At 41.8% G+C, this 19,043-nt stretch overlaps 1 protein-coding gene across 2 annotated transcripts in view; it reads left to right on the forward strand.

Moving 5' to 3' along the window:
* NME7 (NME/NM23 family member 7) overlaps positions 1–19,043 on the forward strand; it is a 68,996-nt gene that overhangs the window by 29,665 nt on the left and 20,288 nt on the right. For both annotated transcript variants that reach the window (XM_053386149.1, XM_053386150.1), the window contains exons 8-10: positions 2,996–3,060; positions 5,858–5,926; positions 7,416–7,517. In XM_053386149.1, the coding sequence (XP_053242124.1) occupies positions 2,996–3,060; positions 5,858–5,926; positions 7,416–7,517 (236 nt within the window). The remainder of the gene's footprint in view (positions 1–2,995; positions 3,061–5,857; positions 5,927–7,415; positions 7,518–19,043) is intronic.

Raw genomic sequence — 19,043 nt, forward strand, 5'->3', positions numbered from 1 at the left:
CTACCATCTTTCAGTGCAACGTTTGCTTTTATGATTTAAAACTGTCTTTTCTTCCTGCCCCTTCTACTTTGTTATGGAAATAATGGAAGTGCTTTTCAGAGATTGCCAATACCTATCTTCAAGAGGCCTGCAACTGTTCAGTTTTTACCTGTATTTAAATACACATGTTGTTGTTTTTCTTCTTAAATTTTCATCTAAATTATTCCACCATCTACTGATTAAAAATATTGGTCATAATTTAAAGCCGAGACCATGGGTTCTTATCTTTTCTCTGTCCTTATTGTGGGCTTTTAGCTCAGTTCACTCAATAATAGTGGAGGAAGACACAGATGCTCACCTGGATTTCTCATTTTAAAAAGCTTCTGGGTTTGAATCTGTCCTTGGCAAACCTGATACAAGCTTTGTCTTGGGGGCCTCTTGGTACTGCTGAGGACCTCATGTTTCCTGCAGAGAGCTGATTCTCAATGGCTGTGAAGTCCTCTTGTATCTTAGCTTTGCTTTTCCACCTGAACCCATATTTTGAGAGCAGGGAGCCAAGGTAGATGATGATTTATGTCTTTGGCTTAGTTTTTTGTATCCCCCCCCCCCACTTTGGTGGTTTCTCTAGATCTTAGCTGAGACTCGTATTCAGACCACGTGGAGTGAGCTACTGCCCATGTGCAGCCTTGTTTAACAAAGGAACAAAAATAGGGATTATTGGTTGACCCTGTATCTTGTGACTTTGCAAGAGAAATCCTGTGCTCAGAATGTGCTTTCCCTGCACTTAGTAACCACAGACAATGGTTGCTGTTCCCAATCTGTAAAGATGGGTGAGGGCTTCTAAATTAAGCAGAGTATATCTGCTGCAGCTTCTTAGAATTTAATCACAGAGCGAGGCAGTTGATTTTCCAGGTCCGTCAGCTGTGCCGAATTTATCTGTGTTGTAAGTATTATCCTTTGAAGGCAATTGTAGTGAGATATAATTGAGGACAAGCAGAGTGGCGAGACCCAGAATGCAAAATGCATACCTTTTTCCCATGGTGTTTTGCATAAATTGTAATTCAGAAGGAAGTCAGCTAACAGGAACGTGATTATAGTTTCAACTTAGGCTGAGATCTAAGAGATCAAAGTCCACAGGCTCTATATGAATTATTATACATCAGCTGAATTGGCAGTGCAAAGTCCTCTACAGATCATATCTTAAGAACTGTTAAAGCACTCCCATAATGTATGTTCTTATTGGACTTATGCCCAGTAAACTGAGGTTTTGATAAGGGAGCTCTGGGATTTACCAACAACCTTCCTCCCAGTATTCACACAAGGAGGAGGACACCTTCTTTCTTCTTAATCCCACCCGCTTCTTCCAGCTGTATTCTCCTCTTGCCCTTGTTCATTGATTTTTATATTGGAGTTGAAGACTGTAAAAAATTGCCTAAAGCAGATACAGTGGTACCTTGGTTCTCAAGCGCCTTGGTACTCAAATGCCAAAAGCCCGGAAGTAAGTGGTCCGGTTTTCGAACGTTTTTCAGAAGCCAAACGTCCAATGCGGCTGTCGGCTATTGTTTCCGGGGCACCTGCACCAATCAGGAGCTGTGCCTTGGTTTTCGAACATTTCGGAATTCAAACGGATTTAGCGGTGTGTGTTCTGAATGCCATAGCTGACTAGCTGGCAAGCCAATTAATAGATTAATCTCTAAATCTCAAAATGCAAAAGGTTGTTGTTCCAACCTGTAGTTGTTCATGCATGTGCAGCTTTTACCAAAGCCAGCACCCTCTGATTACTTTTAAGTTTTTAGATCTGCTTTCTTTGATTTGTCCTTATATGTCACAAAGCAGTGAATTGTTAAACTGCAGAGTAGATGTTGTACCGCATCACTTCATCTGATTAAAATGCGCTTGAAGATTATTTGTTCTGTATTGGTGCCTAGTAACCTAATGCTGTCTTGGAGACATAAAACCTTCCCTCTCTTGTTTTTTTTATGCCCAGAGTTATTTGTTATGCATTTTTGCTAGGATTAGTATTACATTCCTTCAGTTGTATTTAGTAATGCCTGTGATTTCTTTTGTACTTTGTCACTAAAAATTAAATCCTAAACGAACACTTAATCTGTGGCTCTGATTTGGCTTAGCGTAATCACATTTTAAAGATGTAGTCTTCCTAATTTTTAAATAGCCGGTTTCCTTATTGAGTGAGGTCTGAATATTTTAAAATAAGTTTAGTCCCCCCTCCATGTTTTATGGGCACCAAAATATTTGTCAAGTGCTTTCCTCATTATCCAAAACTCAAATGTTTTTGGTGCAGAAATCAAAACCCGGACTTTTACAGAAATAAATAAATAAATAAATTATACTTATCTGTTACAGAGCTGGGCATATATTTGAAAAGTGAAACTCCTGTTTCTGAAAGGCTTCAGTGTTAAGGATAATGCATGCTTTTAAATTTGTCTTTCTGTTTTATATTGTGATCATATGTCACAGTATCTGTGATATTTTTTCTCACCTAGCTTGCTCTCTGTTTCTTGCACTATTTCTCACTTTCCCCAAAATGTAGCAATATTTGCACATCTCTAATGTTAGGCCAGGTAGAAAAACTATACAAATTGAATGAGTTGCACTATTTGGGGACAAAGCTTATAAATGGGAAGGGTGGTTTGCATAATTTGGGTGTATTTTACTTCACCTTAAATGTGAAAAATCAGTGTTGTATAGCATAATCCTAATCATTTTTACTTGGAAGTGATTTCAGTGGGATCTACTTCTGGTTAAATTTGGTTACTGTTGAGTTGCAAGGAGCCTAAACAGTGACATTTCTTCCTGACTTGGTCACAGCCTTTTATGGTTATTGTGAGCCCATATGAGCAATGTGCCTGCCTCATATACCCCAAGTAAATGTGCAAGACACAAGTGTTCTCATAAAAGCAACTGTATTATAAATGTTTGATGTACTATAGCAAAGTAGTCCCAGGACCCCAGCATTTGAGACGAATTTCTGTAACCCAAACCTTTTTCTTCACAGGTCTGACTGGGAAGATAATAAAAGCAATACTTGATGGAGGATTTGATATTTCAGCCTTGCAGATGGTAACTCTTTCTTCTTGGTCTTTGGTCAGACCTTTTCTCTAATGAGATGAGGGAAAAGCAACCTTTGCCACCTGTTGCACTCTCTCCTACACTAGCTTTTTAATGCATTTCACCTGGGCAAAGCCTTTCCTTCAAGCAGCAACTCCATACATATCAGCTGCCTCTTACACCTGCCTATTTTTAAAGGGTGTCAGGTTCCCAGTCTGCTCTCTTGCAGAATACAGAAAATAAAAAATAGCCTTTTCAACCCTACTATACCCCCCAAAATTATTACCAGAGGAGGAGAAAGCTATATTTGGGAGTAAATCCCCATTGAAATTGGTTGATAGAAATGGACAGGAACAGGCTGCAAATAGTCTATATTGAGCAGTGTCTGCCTGGTTTTGCTCACAGAGGAACAGTGAGAGCTGTTGCCTTCTTTCTCATTTATGCACAATTTTCATTCTTGCTGTCTCTGTATTTTTCTTCCTTCCATCTCAACAGGTGGGTAAACAACACCTTATTATGCTGCATTTCAATATAAGCTCAGTTCCTTTTGGCTGACTTTGACTAAGGCTGACTTTGACTTATCAAGGTTACTTAGTCTTTAAAACTAAAATAATGCTAGCCAGCTTGTCAGACGGGTCATGTGGCCAGCATGACTAAGCCACTTCTGGCGAACCAGAGCAGCGCACAGAAATGCCATTTACCTTCCCTCCGGAGCGGTACCTATCTATCTACTTGCACTTTGACGTGCTTTCGAACTGGTAGGTGGGCAGGAGCAGGGACCGAGCAACGGGAGCTCACCCCGTCGCAGGGTTTCGAACCACCAACTCTCTGATCGGCAAGCCCTAGGCTCTGGGGTTTAAACCACAGCACCACCCATATATATATATATATATATATATATATATATATATATATATGCCATTATTTAGACAACTGTCTATTATTTATTATTATTTATTACTTCCATTTGTATCCTGCCATGTTGCTCATAGCTGCTAACAGCGACAAGATAAAAATACAGTAGAGGTGCTAAAGGTTATATAACCAACACAAATACAAAAGAGCAGATAAAAGTCAGAACAATAAAAATCCAAGTATAAAAACAGTCGGCAATTAAACACCTTGAGCATTGCAATAAACAAGTTGCCCTGGCAGGCCAAAGGTTTGTCAAAATGAAAAGGTATTTACTTGGCACTGGAGGGTCAACAGACAAGGGGGCAATTGAACTGTGGGAGGGAGGGAGCCCCAAAGCTGGAGCGCAGACACTGAAAAGGCCTTCTCTTGTGCCCCTGCCAAATGCACTCTAGAGTCTGGTTGACCACAAACTTGACATGAGCCAACAGTGTGACGCGGCAGCTAAAAAAGCCAATGCAATTCTGGGCTGCATCAATAGGAGTATAGCATCTAGATCAAGGGAAGTAATAGTGCCACTGTATTCTGCTCTGGTCAGACCTCACCTGGAGTACTGTGTCCAGTTCTGGGCACCACAGTTCAAGAAGGACACTGACAAACTGGAACGTGTCCAGAAGAGGGCAACCAAAATGGTCAAAGGCCTGGAAATGATGCCTTATGAGGAACGGCTAAGGGAGCTGGGCATGTTTAGCCTGGAGAAGAGGAGGTTAAGGGGTGATATGATAGCCATGTTCAAATATATAAAAGGATGTCACATAGAGGAGGGAGAAAGGTTGTTTTCTGCTGCTCCAGAGAAGCGGACACGGAGCAATGGATCCAAACTACAAGAAAGAAGATTCCACCTAAACATTAGGAAGAACTTCCTGACAGTAAGAGCTGTTCGACAGTGGAATTTGCTGCCAAGGAGTGTGGTGGAGTCTCCTTCTTTGGAGGTCTTTAAGCAGAGGCTTGACAACCATATGTCAGGAGTGCTCTGATGGTGTTTCCTGCTTGGCAGGGGGTTGGACTCGATGGCCCTTGTGGTCTCTTCCAACTCTATGATTCTATGATTCTATGAAATGGCAGGACTGAGAAAAGGGCTTCCCTACAAGATCTTGGCACTCAAGCAGGCTCCTACAGGGAAAAGTGTTCCTTCAAGTAACCTGTTTCCAAGCCAGCTAGTGCTTGCATAATGAGCACTGTAATGCTTACCTTTCTAATGTAAAGTGGTACCTTGGTTGTCAAACAAATCGGCTCCCAAACGTTGCAAACTCGGAAGTGAGTGTTCCGGTTTGCGAACATTCTTTGTAAGCTGAACGTCTGACGTGGCTTCCACAGTTTCCGATTGAGTGCAGGAAGCTCCTGCAGCCAATTGAAAGCCACGCCTTGGTTTTCGAACCATTCCAGGACTCCCGGAACGGATTAGATTCGAGAACTAAGGTACGGCTGTATTTAGATCCTCCTTGTCATGTGGCTCTCTGACCCCCAGCATGAATGTGCTGTATATTCCTCCTTCCCCTCCATTTAACAGAGTTGAACTTGCAGCAGCAGTGAATGAAATCTTTTTTTAAAATGCGCTTTGTTGAGTTTTGTACAATCTAAATGGTACACAAAAGAGTAGCAATAAAATAAAACAAATATGGGTATTTTGTGATTTGTTTGATAAGATGAGACATACATGTGGAAAACAGAAAAAAAAGAATGAATCACAAATGGGATCTTGATCTCTGGTGTCTTTTTAATTTTTATCAGCTTTTCCACATAATACTCTGTGAGGGATTAATTGAGAAATAAGTTAAAGTCTCCTCAGGTTGTGCATGAAAAGAAAAGGGGCAACAATAATGCTTGGAGATGTATACACTTGTTCCCACTGTACACAGAATAAATACTTTTCCTTTCTGTTCTTTCTTACATGCAGTTCTATATGGACCGCGCAAATGCAGAGGAATTCTACTCAATTTACAAAGGGGTTGTCGCTGAATATGCTGTAAGTAAGCGCTATAAAGTCTCTCTTTGTTTCAGGGCCCATTTTGGATGGAATCTTAATGGACCGTCCTGAAGGCTTATTGTCAAGGGCATGGCACAAGCTTTGAGGGATTATAAAGTCACTTTTCAGTGCTGCTCTTCATCTCAGCCACAAAGATTTCAACCTAGTAATGTTTTTGAATTGGCAAGACAGACTGTGCAAGTGATGATTTTAGTTTGGCTCAACATAAAACTTGTCTTTTTCAAGTATTTTAATGGCTAGTGAAACACGGCAAAAGTTGTATCTGATATTGCTGCAGTGGCTGAGTTGAGTAGGTTTCTTCCAGCAAAAATTCTTGATACTAAGAGGTTTGTTTGCAACATAACCAAATGGATAGTGTCTGTATTTTTTAAGATCACTTACCTCACACTGAGAAATGATATATGCATTGCGACTTCCTTTGTCCCTGCCAGCAGCAGCTGTGGAAAGGAGGCTTGGAAAACCACAGCATGATGTTTCATTCATTCATTCATTCTTTCATTTATTTATATACTACATTTCCACAAGGTTGTATCCAAGCCGGTTCACTACATGTCAGATGAACATATCAATACAACAATTTAAAATTAAAGTATTAGCCATTCCAAATAAAATTTAGTGTCAGTAAGTAAATCCATGATAAGTATCAGTCAAGTCATACAACTAAAGCAACCAAATAACACAATAGAAATAAAGCTTAAAATTGAACACGAGAGAACAAAGCTTAATCAAAGAAATAAAATACCGTATTTTTTGCTCTATAAGACTCACTTTTTCCCTCCCAAAAAGTAAGGGGAAATGTGTGTGCATCTTATGGAGCGAATGCAGGCTGCGCAGCTATCCCAGAAGCCAGAACAGCAAGAGGGATTGCTGCTTTCACTGCACAGCGATCCTTCTTGCTGTTCTGGCTTCTGAAATTCAGAATATTTTTTTCTTGTTTTCCTCCTCCTAAAACTAGGTGCGTCTTGTGGTCTGGTGCATCTTATAGAGTGAAAAATACGGTGTACAGTATATTCCAAAGAGGTGATGTGGTATGGAATAAGTTCTCTTATGGATCAGTACTTGGTTAAAGAACAGGATGCAAAGAGAAAGAATAAATGGACACTTCAAGCAATGGAAGGATGTAAAAGATGGAGTCCTTCAAGGATCTGTATTAGGATCTGTGCTTTTTTGCTTTTTTGTTGATTGAACACAGTGGTGGCCACAGTGGTGGTCTGATGAGAGTCACTATGTCAATGAAGTTAAAGAATGCAGACTAGCCCCAGAATATATAAAAATCATGAGAGAACTGACACATTTCATTAGGAACATTTCTGTTAGAATGGATAGAACTGCCTTTGAAAACAACATGCAGAGAGTGGTCTGGGCTGGCTTAGATTTTCTTAAAATAAGAAATGATGCAAATTGATATACAGTGCAGAGTAAAAGGTATAAAAACCATTTAACAAGCTGTTCCTTTTTCCTGTTGCAGGAGATGGTTGTAGAACTTTGCTCAGGCCCTTGTGTTGCTCTAGAGATTAGGCAAGTAGATCCTGAAAAAGTATTCCGAGACTTCTGCGGGCCTTCGGATCCCGTAAGTAACTTACTTGAGAAGTTTGTATTGGGGCCAAAGCAAAAATGATGCATGAGGTTTGAGATTGTCTCCATGAAAGTTTTTGGTTTTTACTTTAAAGGAGCCTGGCGGCAGTTGGCTTTGTTTTTTATTGGAATTTAGAAAATTTCCCAGGAAATCTAAAATTCCTTCCAAAGCTGCTATTAGTCCTACAGGGGAAAATATACCTGCATGATGCAGGTGCCTAACACCCTGTCAGATGCTGTTGTGGTTCCTCGAGAGTAACCAGGTAGGACTCCGATCTGTCTTTTACAGGCTTTATTTTGGTGCAAACTATTTATAGTGCAGGGCATCATAAGTTCATGTCTGGCTCAATCACTAGCAGAATCCGGGAGTGGTCTGTTCTTGTACCTCCCCCAACATAAAGTTTTGTCCCTCCCTGGGCCTCAAGCTACTGCGCATGATGGGCGAAGGCAGGGGTGTGCTTCCCTCCTCTCCGGCTTGCTCAGGCACGGTGTTAAGGCCCTTTCTAGCATCCTCTGGCTCTTGCACCTCTTCTCCACTGGAGGTGGGGGTTTCCTCCTCACCGGAAGAGGAATTGCTTCACAAGATTTTCGGAGGCTCCCTGTAACACAGTTCCCTCTCTATCTCTCGCCTCTGCGCCGATGGCAGTTCCCTGACACACCCCATACCCCACCTTGGGAAAAGTGGATATCATAGCAGCTACAGTGGAAAATAGATGGGGCAAATAGGGGAGGGAAGCGTTAAACACTCTCTACCTTAGTGCAGCTTCTCCACTCAAAACTGAACCCCCCTCCCCATAGCTTCTTTAAAGTTCAAAAATTGGGTAGATTCAATTGTAGATCTTTTGTGTTGCATCTGATTTGCTACTCAGTTTTAAAAGGAATGGACAAATCTGTTAATTTCACTTTCTTTGAGTTTCTCATTTCTCTAGTCTCCAATTTGCCACATTACTTTTTAAAAAATGTCCTCAAGGAAATTCATCAGCATTTATCCTACTTATACACATTACCTCAAGCAGTTTCCCCTAATAAAGTGCATTTTTAATTTAATTTTAACAAATATATTTATATATAGTTGTTCACATATTTTGGTTTTTTAAAGATAGCTGTGCTTTGGTTTCCAAATTGGTCTGAGAGGTATGAATTAGGTAGGGTCTATTAAAATGCAAACCAGATTTCTCCCCCACCCCTTCTGCATGGCAGCATAGTAACAGATAACAACTTTAGAAGCCTACATTTGAAAAATGTTCTATTCAGCTAATATAATGATCACTTAGAGTCATGGTTTACAAGCAGAAAGGACAGCTACACCTTAACATGTGTCATTTTTGTTGCTGTCATGATTATTTATGCAGCTATGACCATTGCTAAGCCTTTTTTGCATTAGATATGAAAGTACATCATTCAGCTACTCTAATCTATGCCAATTCAGTGCTTGTTACTCAGAAAGCAGGGTGAACAACCATACTTTAGGATATTTGCCTCTTGCTACTAAGCCATGTTGGCAACCCTAAAGCTCATGCTGAGCTACTGTTCTACTGGGCTAGTGTTGTTGTCAAAAAGGGGTGAAAGTGATGCAGACATTTAATAAACCTAACTATCTGTAAAATGGCACAGATGGAAGGGGTCAGGCCATCGATCTATGGCAGAGCATCTGCCTTGCATGCAGAAGGTCCCAGGTTGAATCCCCAGCATCTCTAGGTGGGCTGGCAAACATTCCTGCCAAAACCCTGAAGAGCTGCTACCAGTTAGTGTAGGCAGTGTTGAGCAAGATGGGCCAATTGTCTGACTCGCTATAAAGCAGCTTCCTCTGTTTCCTATGACACTGGTAGCCGCTGCCAGATTAAATATTTTAAATATTTAATCTGGCTACTAAATATTTTAAATGCTAGCAAAAATCAGACGGTACAATTTGACTGCTTAAACAGTCATGATTCTAGTAGTGCACTCCTATGCACATTGATTTCGAAGGGAGTCCCTCTGTGTTTAAAAGAGGTTACTCCCATGTAAGGCTGCGCTTCCTACTTATGTGGAAGGAAGCCCCATTGAATTCAATGGGAGTAACTTCTGTGAATGTATGTCTAGGAGGAAGGATCTAGATACATTCAGATTGGTGCAAGCACATTGTCATCTTCTGATGACCCTCTTGCGGAATTCCACACCCGAGAAACAATTAATTACTTACTGTGACGGTAAAACAACTTAGCATATTTGAAGGCAGATGAGTTTATGATTACAAATAATTAGGCTGCTCTTCACATTGCACTAAGCAATGCAAACAGAAGGGAAAATGGATTCTCCGTCAATGACAGACCGTTATCGACTGGAGTTAGAAAACAGATCAATAAGAAGCTGCAATTAGTATGTCATGCTGTCTGTGGCTGTCTCTAGCGGAAAGGACATGGTTGGATTTTTTCAAATGTTATTTAGGGTCAAATATAATCAGTGTTCCCTTTCCTTATTAAAGATAAATAAATTCTATATTGCATACACTAGTTATTGTCAGTCAGCTAGAAACTTTGCATTTTAAGGTGTTTGCTTCTGAAGTGGGTAAAAGGGCTTGTGAGGATGTGCAGGCCTACCTCTGTCCCTCCAGGACACCATGCCCCCAGTGGGTGATTGGCAGTCTTCTAAAGGGGACCATTTCTATGCGTGTAAGGTTGGGTTCCCAATCCCCATGTTAGAAACGTTCCACACCATACCATATTTTTAAAAGTTTCTACTCAGCTTTAATCCAAACATCATTTGTATGTGTGAGTTGAAAACAATAGCTTCAAAATACTATGAACTCTCAAAACATTCTTGGAAAGCGTTCAATATTTGGTTTTTAACTCCATCCTGAACTTTAATGACTCTATGAAGCAGTTCTCCCATTTATTTCTGGGAGGGGGGTCATGTCCCTGCTCGTTAACTACAACTTCATATTCCTGTGTAAAAGTACAGCCTCTCCATGAAAAAAATACCAACCCTCTGTGCAGAAATCTGGGAATGATTAAGATATATCAGGATATATCAATAGAGGCTAGGTCTGTCAATGGAGATTCAGGTGAACACCGGCATTCCTTTATTAGCAAAAAAAAATCTGCTGAATTTGTGTTGTTAGAGCTATTTTGTGTGTATATGCAATATAGTTTGTGCTAAAGGAAACATTCCTGTTTTAAAAAAACAGCCGCTGCCACCATTTGCAATAGCTGACAGCCAGAGCAGCTGCAGTGTGAGCTTTTAACTCTGTGGTTCCTTTCTCATTGTCTTATAAACCATTCATTAAACAAAGCCTTTTTTAAAAGCAAAAACCAACAACCCTGAATGTGAAATGTGGGCGACTAAATGACTGTTCGGTGGATTAATAATTTAGGGTTTGCTCACTGGTCTGTTCAGCTTGCTTCTCCTTTCTACTGCAAGACAACCTGACCAGAATTTTGATCAGTTTATTTCTTTGCAGTCTCACAAACATCCCTGACTAACCAAATTTGAGATTATTACTTTTTAAAAAAAAGAAAGATACAAACAATACTAAATATAACTGTTTTGTGTCACTTCATTTCAGATGTGCAGGGATAATTCCCAGTGAACCAGCATGGCACTGAGAAGGGTGTTGACAACAATTCTGGGCTATTTTAAAATCCCAGCTCTGGGTTAGGAGGGCACAGCTTCTCTTGCTACCTCACTCAGGGCCATTTCTCACCTGAAGCAGAGCAAGCCAAAGAATACAACCCACAGGGAGCTGTAGCCAATCACAAAGCCAAAAATTTAATGTGTAGTGCTGCAGATCCACATTTTGAATATTCATTTCTATGCTTCTTTGCTTTGCTGTGTACATACCACACAGTTAAAGCATATCTATCCTCCGCTAAGGAATCCTGGGAAATGCAGTTTGTTAAGGGTGCTGTTGCTCAGTGAGGTGTAAACTATAATTCCCATTATTATTTTTTTTGTGTGTGTGTATGCTTTAAATATATGGTATGTATGCAGCCTTAGTCTAGTCCATGGGTAGGCAAACTAAGGCCCGGGGCCGGATTCAGCCCAATCGCCTTCTAAATCCAGCCCGAGGACAGTCGGGGAATCAGCATGTTTTTACATGAGTAGAATGTGTCCTTTTATTTAAAATGCATCTCTGGGTTATTTGTGGGGCATAGGAATTTGTTCATCCACCCTCCCCAAAAATATAGTCCGGCCCCCCACAAGGTCTGAGGGACAGTGGACTGGCCCCCTGCTGACCCCTGGTTTAGTCACCTCAAAAGTTATGAACTCTATCTTGGAATGTGATTTTATTTTAGACTGTGATGACTGGCAGGAGTGTAGAGCTTTATCCACTACTCCAAAAGCCCCCAGAATTTCAAAACTATGCAAGATTGTTTAGATAAAAGCTTCTCCTTGCATGCAGAACAATTTTATACAGGTGCTGAACTTATTAAAGCCCTAAGTGGCTTTGGGATCCAAATGCCTGAAGGAGTGTTTCCTCCCACACCAGCCTTCCTGTGCATCAAGTTCTTTAATTAAGGCCCTTCTCCAAATACCATTATTTATGTATTTATAGCCTCTGCTTAATCATGTTGTGTGTTTGTTAATCTTATTGCTGGAATCCATTAGATGAAGGGTAGTCGAGAATTGCTTAAAATAAAATGTTTTACTCAAAAGTCAATCCTGCTAAGTTGGGTGGGACTTAGTAAGTGAGTTTAGGATTGCAACCCTAGCCAGGCATTACAGTAGTTTGTTTTGTGAAGGTGCATACAATTGATGAGTGCATCTACACCAGTGGTGGTCCAATACATTTTGCTACTGAAGGCAAAGGACAAGATGGTACCCCCACCTTCCATTCCTGCTGAACTAGGAGCTGAATCTTAACTTCAGCAGTGATGATATCATCTTGTGAACCTGGGACAGCAGGCTAGCTTAGGGGGTCCAGGGCATGCCATGTGGCATGTAGAGTTCTTTCCTCCCACAGAGAGGAAAGAATGAGGGGCTCTGGGCACCAGCTGTGCTGCTGCCGACTGCCAACATCTGCTGCATGAGACCATTGCCTTACTCTGCCCAATGATAGGGCCAGCCTTTACCCTCGTGGATTCAGTAGATACTTGCAAAATTCAAAATGCAGCAAGCTGTTGTAGATTGGCTAATTTGATAAGACCTGTGATTAATGAGGCAGGTGCCTGTTGTTGGTTGTCATTCGCCTGATGCTTATGAGGTATGCGTGTTGCTTTGCTTGTTCCTGCTAATATAAAGTGGCAGGCATCTCTCCCCCCTTACAAATGGATAAATAGCATGTAGGTAAATCATTAACTGACATTAGAGTGGAATTAGCCATTCAAGCCTTTAACAAAAATCTCAAATAATGCTTTATTTATTGATTCATAAAGACTTCCAGTATTTGGCAGCCTCTAGTAAATTTTGTCAGTGCAGCTAAGAAATAAAAGAGCTAAAACAAGGGTATACAATATTTATTCAAATAACATTTATTTATTAAATGTATTTTTAAACCCACTTTTCCATCTGTATGGGGATAGTCAATGTGGTGCTCTGCAGGTGTTGTTGGACTTCAGCGTCCATCGTGCCTGACCACTGGCCATGTTTGCAGAGACTAATGGGAGTTGTTGTATTAATGCATCCTACCTAGCAATGGAATATTTTTATTTATTTATTTATTTATTAAATTTATGTACCGGTCTTCATCTGAAGATCTCAGGGCCGGTTCAGAGCATAAAAATACAAAATACGTAATAAAAACAAGAGCAAAAACAAAGCAAACCCATTACCACCACCCCCCAACAAATTTAAGAGAACATAGAATATTAATTAGCCAAAGGGCTGGTTGAAGGAAAAGTTTTTGCCCGACACCTAAAGATGAAGGCACCATGTGAGCCTCCCTGGGGACAGCATCCCACAAAATGGGGAGCAACTGCAGAAGAGTCCCATTCTCACGTTGCCACCTTCTGGACCTCTCATGAAGGAGGCACATGAAGAAGGGCCTCAGATGTTGATGAATACAGAGAAGAGCTACTTGTCAAGATCTTTAAACTTTGAGGAGATGATATAGGGAGAGGCAGTCCTTCAGGTACTGGGGCTTGATGAAGCCATTTAGGACTTTAATAGGCAAACATCCCTTCACCAATTTCTCACAGAAGCAAATAAGCAGTCAATGACACTCCTTCAAAATTGGTGTAACATGATTACATCTGACTCTACCGGTCAATATTCTGGCAGTCCAGCAGCTGTGCATACAACATATTACAGATAATCTGGTTGAGAGATAACCAGAGAATAGATTGCTCTGGAAAAGCTATCCCTGCTCAGAAAGGGGTGCAGCTGGTGAACCAGTCAAAAGTGGGGAAATGAACTTCACACCGCTAGGTCCACATAAGCCAGGCATGGCCAAACTCGGCCCTCCAGATGTTTTGGGACTACAACTCCCATCATCCCTAGCTAACAGGACCAGTGGTCAGGGATGATGGGAACTGTAGTCCCAAAACTCCTGGAGGGCCAAGTTTGGCCATGCCTGACATAAGCCTCCAGTGATAATGCTGGATCTAGAAAGACTCCCCAGCCACATGCCTTCTCCTTCATGTGTAGTGCAGCCCCACATAGAACAGGCTATATTTTTTCTCAAACTTGAGAACCACTTACCCATAATGTGTTGCATGTTGTCAGGATTCATCCTCAGGGTTTTGTTTTGGCCTTCATCTAGCTTAATACTGCCCCCAAGGGAAATAGATGCAGTCCTCAAAAATCTGAAACCACACAAAGCCCCAGGCCCAGACGGCTTCACAGCAGAATTCTATAGGAAATTCAAAGAACCCTTGATGCCTTACATGACCCGCCTATTCAACGACATCATAAAAGGGGGTCCCATCCCCAAAACCTGGACCCACTCCAAAATAGTCTCCATCCCAAAACCACTAAAAGATAGCCTCAATGTAGAATCATACCGCCCAATCTCATTAATAAACCAAGACTACAAGATATTCACATCAATCTTGGCCAACCGCCTAAAAATCTTCCTACACAAGTTAATAGCCCCAGACCAGACTGGCTTTGTCCCTGGCCGCAATATAACAGACCCCATCAGGAAACTACTGAACCTGATCGAACACAGCAAGGCAACCAAACTCCCATTGACAATTATGTCCTTAGACATCCTCAAAGCCTTTGATTGCTTAGAGTGGAAATACATATTAGCAGTACTAACTAACATGAAATTTGGCCCCAACTTCCTACAAATCCTCAAACAAATATACTCCCAAGCCTCAGCAAGATGCAGAACTAATAATATGGATTCTAATACTATAGCTATCCAAAGAGGCACGAAACAAGGATGCCCACTGTCTCCCTTCTTATTTATCCTGGCTCTGGAACCCTTAGCAATCCGCATCCGAGCAGCCACAGACATCAAGGGAGTGGAAATAAAAGGCAGAACCTACAAATTAGGGCTCTTTGCAGATGACCTAATGGTCACAACACCAGACCCCATAAACACAGCAACCTCCCTAATCAGAGAACTCAACACATTTGCAATGGTGTCGGGCCTACAGGTAAATTTCACAAAGTCAGAAGCTATGTGCTTCAACACTCCTCCTCACACCCAAAAAGAACTCACGAAGGTCACCAAAATAAAACTTTGCCACACCAAGTTCAGATACCTAGGGGTACAAATAACCAGAAACCTCAATAAACTGCACCTCCACAACTACAAGCCCCTGTGGCGACAAATTAACAAAGACCTAAAGAGATGGAATAACATGAATTTCACTCTCTCAGACAAAATAGCCATGATCAAAATGATCACACTCCCAAAACTAACCTACCTATTCCAAACCCTCCCAATCTGGATCCCCCCTACCCAACTCCGCAGTTGGCAGAGAAAACTACACTCTTTTATCTTCTCACATAAAAAACCAAGAATAAGCCCCAAATGCCTGCACCTCCCCACCTCAGAAGGAGGATGGGGAATCCCCAACATAGAAGCATATTACATTGCCAACCAAATATGACATATAATCCCATATATACTCAAAGATGAGACAAAACAATGGGTACACCTAGAGAAGGACACAATTGAAAATACCTGCACCACAGCATACCCACTCCTCCCAAACAAACTAAAGAAAATTCCCACAACACTCAACAGGTACACACAGACCATGCTCAAAGCATGGAAAACACAAATAGGCAAACTATCCCCAACCCCATCCCCACTAATCCCCCTGGCGTACCACCCATTATTCCACCATGCAGCACAAAACCTCCAGATAAAAACCTGGCGAACCAAAGGCTTATATCGCCTAATAGACTTTTATAAAAATAACAAACCTTTGTCAACACAAGAAATACAAGACAAACTAGAAGACACCCAAATGCCCTGGTTAACACAACACCAACTACATGCCCTCTTAAACAACCCAACAGTAAAATTAGCAGCAACTAGGCCCCTGACAACCTTCGAAAACCTCCTCCTAACAACAAAGGGAAACAGTAAAGGGACGGTATCCGCAATATACAAAATACTACTCCAAAACCCCACAAACCCCCTAGACGCAATCAAAAAACAATGGGAGAATGACATAGGCTATGAGATTAACCCCACGCAATGGACCAGAATGTGGTCTAAACCTCCCTTTAAATCCATATCAACGAAAAGAAAAGAACTCACACTGAAACTCACCTACAGGTGGTACCTAACACCAAGGAAACTAGCGCTAATACGCCCAGGAACCTCACCAAAATGCTGGAGAGGGTGCACCTCCACAGGCACATACCTCCACATGTGGTGGGAATGTCCCAAAATCAAACTATTCTGGGCAACAGCCATACGAGAAATATGTAAAATAACTAAACAAGTATTAGATATCACCCCAGAATTGGCCCTACTAAACATCTTCCAAGACAACAACGCCCATTTACACCACAAAGAACTCATAACCCACCTACTTTCAGCAGCCAGAAACACCATAACCAGACACTGGAGAGACCTGTCAGGAGTAAGCATGGACCAATGGTACCAAATAGTATGGGAAACAGCCCTACTGGAAAAATTAACTAATAAACTGAAACTGACACGGGGACAAACAGAAGAAGACACCTTCACCCTGGTATGGCTCCCCTTTATCACATACACAGCCCAACAAGACAATGACAATAATCCACCAACAGCATACAAATCAATATGGCTAACCTGATCCAAAACACCCACCCACCTCACTCACACACGAAAACAAAGATCACCACAGCCAATCACAAACAAACAATCACACCCTACGCCAACCCCAAACTCTCTCACCTCCAAAGGAACACAAGTGAACAACACAAACAACGCTGACACCAAACTCTACATAAACTAAGCATAATAGAAACATCGCCACCCGACCCCACCCCCATCCATCTTCCCTCTCTCCACCCCCCTTTCTTTTTCCTTTTTTTTTTCTTCTCCCCCAATGCCTCAACAAATGAAACGGATTTGTAAAAATGTTACATGGGGGGAAAAAATACGAGGCATTACACTTCTGTAAAACAAGAAAATCCTAAATAAAATATTTTTTTAAAAAAAGAAATGAGGGAAATACAAAAAAAAAAAAAATTCCTGCCCCCAAGGACTGATGTGGCACCTGCACAGCGTCACCTGACTCTGATGACAACGAGAAATAGAGCTGAGTGTCGTCAGCATGCTGTGAAGCCAAGCAGAATTTCCCCAGTGTGACTGCCTGAAACCAGACCTGTGGGCAGAAGCAGAATCACTGTAACACCATGCCCCCAATTCCCAAATTATAGCACTGACCCAGTAAGATACCGTGGTCAATTATGTCAAAAGCTGCTGAGAGAGCAAGAAAAATCAATAGAGTTGCATTTCCCTTGTCTCTCTCCTGATAGAAGTCAACAATCAGAACAAGCAGGGCAGTTTGTTGAATCCAAATTGAAATAGGCCCAGATAATAAATTACCTCCAAGTGTGCGAGGAGTTTCAGCACCACCAGTGTCCTGACTGCCTTGCCCAGTAATGGGATATTGGCAACTGAGCAGTAGATATCATCTCTTGCAGGAGTAGTGTGTCCTCCCGCTGCCTTCCCTGAAACCTCCGCCATTGGCAAAGAAGTGGCACCAGTATCGGTGCTGATTTCAGGTGAGATCTCTCATGTTCTGCAAGATCTTGCATGATTTCAGGTGAGATCTCAACAGAAATTGGTGCCAATGCTGGTGACACCTCTCTGCTGGCAGTAGGGCAGGTGGGGCACCTGCAGGGGATTCCAGCGCCAGAGGCAGCTGCCACATCCTGCCTAAAGGCTGCATTGGCCCTGGTACCTTGGGTCCAAAGAATTTGAGGTTTTATCTTCTGTGACCATCTACCTGGCTTTAGATGGAAGTGGGTCAAGACGTAGATGTCTGGGCAGCTTCACGCAAGAGAAGGTGACCCTTTTAGGTGTATTTGTGAAGTTTGCAATACAAACATTGCGGGCCTCATTGCAAAGGGCTCTATCTTCCCTGTGGCTTCTTTCAATACCACTTTGCTTGAAAGCCCAGAATCACATGGCAAGGACTAACTGCACGAGTCATTGCTGCCAATGGAGGGTGGGGGTGATCACGAGGGATTTGGTCAACCTACACGAGCAAAGGGTCTTCATTGTCATCCTCACCCTTCTGTGCCCACGGCCCAGCTTGCCAAATGCTGGAAATCCAAAGCCAGCAATGTGAAACTAAACGAGATACTTTTCATAGACCAATTCCTCCCTATGCTTCGCAGGAACTGGCTTGGCCAGTTTGAATGCTGACACGTTGTCACTCAAATAGCCATTTTTGTAAAATACCATGTTAAGTATGTAAGGACTGTAAATGCTGCATGTCAACAAGAACTTGCGCTGGAAGCCTGCTGTCACAGAATTGGTTGATTTATTCAACCCAGTATATGAGAATCTGCTTCCTCTTTTTCAATAGTCTGTGTTCTGCCCTTTTCTGCGAAACCCGTTTTTATTTGCTTGCCTGTTTGGCGCTCTATCACAGCAGGAGGAGTTCTGGGCTGGTGATATCAAGTATCCTGCAGGGCTTCCCCAGTGTTGTTGTTACTCCAACACACCACCCCAGTCTTGCTAAGCGGCAGCACCACTAGTGCAGGGAGCTGGCCTTCTGAACCATCTCATAATATCTCTCAAATGTTTGCTGAGGAGGAGGTAAATCTGAGCACATTAGCCACCATTTTTATTGGTTCTGCTCCCCTGCCAGTGGCCAGATGCACTGAAATTTAGAAGGCAAAGCTTTCCCTGTCACTTACTTTCATGCCAAGAATATTTTCATTTGCTAACTTACTACAGATTGTCAGGCTGCAGTTAAGGACAGTGTTGATCTAGTAAAATTGGTCCCACTCAGCATGCTGGAATGTTGTAAATGTTGACTGGTCCTAATAAAGGCAATGTTTTACTGTCCCTGGAGTTTGTTTTTCTAATTAAAATGTTATATTGAATTATGAATATATACACAATATATTTCATTCAAATTCAAATATGTTTTATTGGCGTGTGTACACGCATTAATGAACTAAATGTCCG

This window comes from Podarcis raffonei, chromosome 4 (genome assembly GCF_027172205.1).
Source record: "Podarcis raffonei isolate rPodRaf1 chromosome 4, rPodRaf1.pri, whole genome shotgun sequence".
NCBI lineage: Eukaryota > Metazoa > Chordata > Lepidosauria > Squamata > Lacertidae > Podarcis > Podarcis raffonei.